The sequence below is a fragment of the Perca fluviatilis genome, chromosome 2, assembly GCF_010015445.1.
Source record: "Perca fluviatilis chromosome 2, GENO_Pfluv_1.0, whole genome shotgun sequence".
In the NCBI taxonomy this organism is placed as follows: Eukaryota; Metazoa; Chordata; class Actinopteri; order Perciformes; family Percidae; genus Perca; species Perca fluviatilis.
The window spans coordinates 33,634,424-33,641,025 of record NC_053113.1 but is presented as its reverse complement, the minus strand read 5'-3'; the positions used below and the strand labels follow the sequence as shown (position 1 = coordinate 33,641,025).

The window sequence follows — 6,602 nt, the reverse complement described above, 5'->3', positions numbered from 1 at the left end:
TAGAGGTCATGAAAATACTCTAATATCGACTGTTGATTTGTGTCTATCCTACTGTCTACTTTATTCCCTTATAATCTTTTTTTTTTTTACTTTATCTTGCACTGCTATATAGTTTTTATATTACTATGTCTACATTCCTTGCACTATTGGACTTATTTGCACTACCACCATAACACACATAGAGCACCTTACCTGCCCTGTCACTGCAACCGCCTGATGCTTATACATCCTTTAGTACATTCATATGGAATTTTTTATTTAGTATCTTTTCTTTTATTGTCCATATTATTCATGTGGTTGTTTTTTTTGTTATTTGCTATTTTATCATCCTGTTTATGATGTATGTGTATGTTGTGTGTGATGTCTTTAAGCTATTGGGACCTTGAATGTCCCCTTGGGGATCAATACAGTATCTATCTATCTATCTATCTATCTATCTATCTATTCATTTATATATATATATATATATATATATATGTGTCATGGACTGAGCTCAGATGTTACTGAAGATTTTGTAGACCAAAAGTAAGATTATTGTTCCATGTATATAATAACATTTAGCTATTTACTGCATTTACTTTTTAACCCAATGTGGAAGTTGTGCTGTTTCGTGTCTTATCAGTGTTGCTCTAATTAGCTTGACACCCATTAACAGGAAATGAAAACAATAAGGATGGACGAGATAACCAGCAGGAGACATGAGGGTGCTGTTTTTATGTATGTATGAGACTGTAAATGAAGCTGCTATGCAAAGCATGTTAAGTTAAAGCTCATGTACATTTGCTTCTCACACTTCAGTCCTATCTAATGTTTGTGGTGACAGTAAAAATGGCTAAAGTCTTTGATAAGCTGATGTGCAATGTGTCTATCGGGCCAGTCATTGGTTCGCAGCATGCTATCAGTGTCCAGCAGGTAACTGCAAAGACTAAAGGAAGGCTGTTTGATTGATAAGCCAGGGATCTACAACAGGGGGTCCAGGACCCCTGGGGTGGTGGGGTCCTCAGAGTCAATGCAGAGTTTAACATCAGTAAACACGAATCCAACATATCATTAGCAAATATAAATCCCCACTGCTTACTGGCCTGTAGGTAAGGTAGTCAGTAAGGTAGCCATCCACAGATTCAGTTCATCCTAACGATTCACTGTGCCACATGTATGTTTAACATTAAAACGTGATTTATAATTATTAGGCTATTTTAATAGCTTAGTATTCTATGCGTAAAAAGGGTATGTATAAAGGCTTTAGGCCACCCTACACGTTATTGTAGGCCCAGTTTAATATGCTACTTAATTTTATACAATATGTGTAGTAGGGGGTCCCTGCTCCGTCTCTCTTTCAGTTAAGGGGTCCTTGGCTTAAAATACGCCTGTATTAAACTGTAAAATGAATGACATATGCTCTAAATCTACAGAATTGTTGCAATCAATCCAAAGATAAACACTAAATTCAGATATCATTCTGCTAAGTGTTGTATAAGTTTCAAAGACTAATTTTAGAATCAACCCATTTTCCATTACAATGTCCCTGCATGTACATTCCAGCTGTTTTAATCACTGAACAGTCCCTTTAGGATTTGCTAAGTTTGTGATAGAAAACATGGCTGCTAGCAAATGCTTTAATGTGGGTTTGATCTTTTAGTGTGATTTAATTGAAATGAGGTTGTGATTACCTGATAATTGGGATGATTTGTTTAAACACACAGTCTCTGTGGGTCTGGAAACCACAGGGCTCTGTGTCATTATAATCAAACAACAACAAATTATCGTCACATAAGCAGAACCTGTTGTAAACACATGTATATCATTTCTTGGCTAATATATTTTTACATCATTCTTGGCACAGATCCAAGCAAAACCTCACAGGAAATCATGTTGTGTTGTTCCCAGAATGCACTATTTTTATCAAGACAGCACAAAAGGGAATTAAAGACACAAACTTAATCAGATATGAGTGGAAGGGCATGTTCAATATCTTATACTGTAATATACTGTAGTGTGATGGACAATATATGCTATCTTAAAAACATGCTAACAGATGTAGAGACATGTGGTCTTAGTAGTAAATAAAAACAATACAAAATTACATTTTGCACAAACTAATTTGTTAATAACTTCCCTCTTCTGTCATGTAATAGCTTGCATGTATGGTCAATGAGTTTAAGGGAACCTTAAAACCACATTTCATGAGAAGTCAGTATCGCATTATAGCCCTACATGTCTTTTGTTTGTTTCTTTGGTCTATGTGGTTAGTGCTGTTAAGTTCCATGATGTAAAAAAGAAAGACAGAATGCAGATAGAGGTGGGGCAAATAAGCTGCAAGGTGGAGGGAGGAGCAATGGGGTGCAGGAGGTCTCTAGATGTGTGTCGAGAAATGAGTCCATGGCTTTGGTGTTCGCCTGTCAACAGCTACTGAGACTGACGCAAGCCAGCGGAGGCAGGGGGACTGGCACGGAGCAGAACAAGCCCCTCAGCAGACAATTGGAACAGGAAGCAAGGAAGGAAAGGGTCTTTCACCCAGAGGAAGACTGGCAAACTCATTGGGATTGTGACAAGACAGCCACACAGTAGCTCCGGGGACCACCCATTGTAAGAGCATCAAACACACACACACACACACACACACAACACACACACACACACACACACACTTAAAAACGGAGAGAGAAAACTGAGGAAGACAGACAGACTGAAAGCTCTTTAGGTCAGAAGTAGAATTTCTCAATTGATAAAAGAACTAAAGTAACACTGAGAGGATATCAATTTCGGTGTTTCCCTTCTTACATTTCTTTCCTGTGGGTAAGAAGAGAAAAGGGGAATAGGATATTTCACTTCTTTTTTTGAAATACTGTAATTTTTCATCGCTTCATTAAGCATTCTTCACATTAACAGTCAGAGACGATAAGGACACAGGGAGAAGGTAAGACTCAATGATTGACTTTATAAGTGCATCTTCTAGATAGATTACCAGGCTAAGCTTGGCACAAGGATATCATTTGTTGTAGGAGACCTAATTAACATTAGCATGCACACTAAAACAGAATAACGCATTGTATATCTTGGTTTCCATAGCACCTGCTCCTGGCCTCAGTGTTATTCTTAAGGTTTTCAATGTAAAGACAGCACCACCAGGCAGATATACTGTCAGACAGGGGGGAGGATTTAGAATGAACAAATGCAGCCGCTAGTTGTTGGACACCTACATCACTGTAAGTGTATCTCTGCATTCTGACTATAGAACTAAATAAGCAGTATGAGCTGACAGAATTATCAATTCTACAGAGTAACCACTTGTCTAAATGTGGTGGAATAGAGCGGTAACACTGTGTTTAGTGATTGTGTAAAAAAAGGATTTATATGCTCCTGAAAGTGGTAGAAAGTGGCCTTAACATCTTCAATTCAGACAGAAAGGAACCTAAATGTTCAGACTTTTTCACTTCTGTTAACATTGTGAGGCCTTGCCGGAGGTCTGCGCTCTCCGAGTGCCCTTTCATCATGTGACTTTACTGTGTATTTTCCTATGTATTAATCTTACTCTCAATTTATCATCTCTCTCCTCTCTCTCTCTCTCTCTCTCTCTCTCTCTTTCTCTCCATCTCCTTGAAAGGTCCACTGAAGATCAGAAGATGAACAACACACTGTCAAACACTTCCATCAAGTGTGTTAGGGATACCAGTGTCACAGCTGTGATTTTCCCCTGCCTATACAGCATCCTCTTTGTAGTCGCCCTGATACTGAATTCCCTGGCTGCATGGATCTTCTTCAGCATCCCCAGCTCCTCAACATTTGTGGTCTTTCTTAAAAATGTGGTAAGACATGAGGGCTTTTGCTTTATACATTTTGTCTGTGCAGAAAAAACAACAGCATACAGAAAACCCTTCATCAACAGGTGGTGGCTGACTTGCTGATGACCCTGACCATCCCTCTGAGAGTCTTAAGTGATGCAGGTGTTGGTCACTGGCAACTACGCGCCTTCCACTGCCGATACTCTGCCGTTCTCTTCTACATCACCATGTACATCAGCATCCTCTTGCTGGGCCTCATCAGCCTGGACCGCTACCTGAAGATAGTCAGGCCGCCCGGGAAGTGTGCCCTGCAGCGGGTTCGTGTTGGTCAGGCGCTGAGCGCTGCTGTCTGGGTGGTCATGTTGTCTTTAGCGTTACCCAACGTTATCCTAAGTGACCAGCAGCCACGGGTCTCTGGAGGCAAACTGAAGTGCACCTCCATGAAGAGCAAAGCCGGCCTTCTCTGGCATGAAGGATTCAACTACTTCTGTCAGGTAGCTTATTCCATCAACATGTTCACATGAATTAGAATGATATAGTACGGAAATTAAATACAGGAACAGGTTGGCTTTTTGGGAAACATCAGGTTTGTTTAATTCATGCGAAGACTGAAGTGTAAATCGCACATAATGTGGTTTTACGGGGGTTATGTGTCAGACTATTTCTTGGCCAGGAGCAAAGACAAAAACTGCAACCTGTTTTTACACTTTGATTTTTGGACGGATACAGCATGTCAACATGTTAATTAGTGAGCTTCAGACGTGGCAGTATCTGGATTTTCTTATTGGACAGAGGCAGGCTGTTTCCAGTGTTTTTGCTAACCATATTTACTGCACCAACATGAGAGTGGTGTCAATTTTCCCACCTAACTCTCAACAATGCTAATGTTTTGTCTATGTGTACTTCCAGGTGGTTTTCTGGGGCACGCTGGCCTTGATGGTGGTTTGCTACACGTTCATCAGCAAGAAGGTTTATGAGTCATACAAAGCCTCAAAGAGCAAATCTCAAGCAGTCAGTCGCAGAACCAAGGCAAAGGTTTTTGTGGTGGTGGGGGTGTTTTTCATCTGCTTTGCCCCCTTTCACTTTGCCCGCGTTCCCTACACTCTGACGCAAACTGGCAGCATGGTGAGCCATTGCCAGGCCCAGAATGCTCTCTACATCGCAAAAGAAACCACCCTGTGGCTGTCGGCCACTAATGTGTGTCTGGACCCGCTTATCTATGTGTTCCTGTGTAAGGTGTTCAGTAAAAGACTGGCAGCTGCAATCTGCTGCAAGCCACTCTACAAAGGTGCCATGGAGTCTCACACAGCAACATCAACTCAAATGGAGATGTCACAGATTGCCCAAAGTAACAGAATGTCATATAGTACAATGGAAAAATAATAACTGTAACTGTCAAGGCGTGCTGAAACACTGCCAGAAAGTGTATTTTACTTGTAAATAGCTTTTTTTTTATCGTGATGACACCGGTTTTAAAGTGCTCATATTATGCTCATTTTCAGGTCCATAATTGTATTTGGAGGTTGTACCAGAATAGGTTTACATGGTGTAATTTTCAAAAAACACCATATTTTTGTTGTACTGCACATTGCTGCAGCTCCTCTTTTCACCCTGTGTGTTGAGCTCTCTGTTTTAGCTACAGAGTGAGGCATATCATTTCTGTTCCTATCTTTGATGGGAGTCGCACATGTGCAGTAGCTAGGTAAGGACTACTAGCTAATCAGAAGCAGAGTATGAGGGCGTGCCACGCTAGCAGCTAGGCGGGCATTATAACGGGTGTTACAAAGTGATGCACATTTGTCTCTGAAGTAAAGGCTGGACTACAATAGAGCTGTTTGGAGCAGTTTGGGAACAGTGTGTTCTGTTCTCTTTGGGGTGGACTTTGGGCTTTTTCACTTTGTACACCTATAACATGCTCAAAAAAGACATATTTATAATATAACATATACACATTTACTATATAACACAATAAAGAAAAAGGAAAAAGCCAAACAGCATAATATGAGCACTGTAAAAAAAAAAAATCTCAAATTAATGCAAGGTGATCCAAATCTGTTGAATGGGCAGTGTTACGTGACAGAAAAATATGCGGTTATGTCTGGAGGTGGTCCTGCAGTTTCATGCTAACAATGACAACTGTTTTTGATACAGAACTAACCAAGCACTTCTGTCCCATGTTTTGCAAAGTCATCCAACACATTTCCTTAAGTGTCTTTACTGTCATCATCTACTTCCTCCTCTTCTCTAATCTCATTCAAACTGCACTTTCCCTATACAAAACTTTGGCAAGAGGGTAAAATCTTGACAGCACATGATTACACCACACACCCAATGATAACAAAATGTGGACTAGATACTGCTTAAAGCTATAACTAATGTGCAATATAAATAACAATAGTAATAAAATGCATATTATTCATAACACAATTGCATGGTGTTTAACTTTTATGCTGGAGGTTAGAGTTTTTACATGTGGTTAGTTTAAAACGTGGTGAAATGACATTTCTGATTAAAATCTCAGACAAAGACAGAAAAGAAAAAGTGATTTCTGTGTGGAGTTGGCTGTGCAACGAAGGCAGCCAACAGGAACTGCAGACTAATATTGCTCTGCAGATTTGATGTTTGATAACACTGAGTATAACCAAACCTAACAATGCTCAGTTAAGCTGTTAGCAAGTGCAAGTAGAGCATATAGCCTTTCACCATATTGCAGTAGCGTTACTGAGCCATTAATTTTTGAATTGAACAAGAATAGAACTGGAATAAATTGACTTTTTCAAACACTGCAACACCTCGAAGATGGGTTTCAGGACATTCACA

The 6,602-nt window shown here is 40.0% G+C and overlaps 1 protein-coding gene across 2 annotated transcripts; it reads left to right on the top strand.

The window, feature by feature from the left end:
• Window positions 1-2,362: 2,362 nt before the first annotated feature.
• On the top strand, window positions 2,363-6,204 carry LOC120570491 (P2Y purinoceptor 13-like). Of its 2 annotated transcripts, none has more exons than XM_039818879.1 (4): window positions 2,363-2,586; window positions 3,605-3,806; window positions 3,887-4,276; window positions 4,692-6,204. In XM_039818879.1, exons 2-4 carry the CDS (start codon window positions 3,624-3,626, stop codon window positions 5,163-5,165), a joined length of 1,047 nt encoding a protein of 348 aa, XP_039674813.1. In that variant the 5' UTR covers window positions 2,363-2,586; window positions 3,605-3,623; the 3' UTR covers window positions 5,166-6,204. The 2 variants fall into 2 exon arrangements, with proteins under 2 accessions (XP_039674813.1, XP_039674820.1); XM_039818886.1 differs by lacking the exon at window positions 2,363-2,586 and adding an exon at window positions 2,638-2,917.
• Window positions 6,205-6,602: the final 398 nt, after the last annotated feature.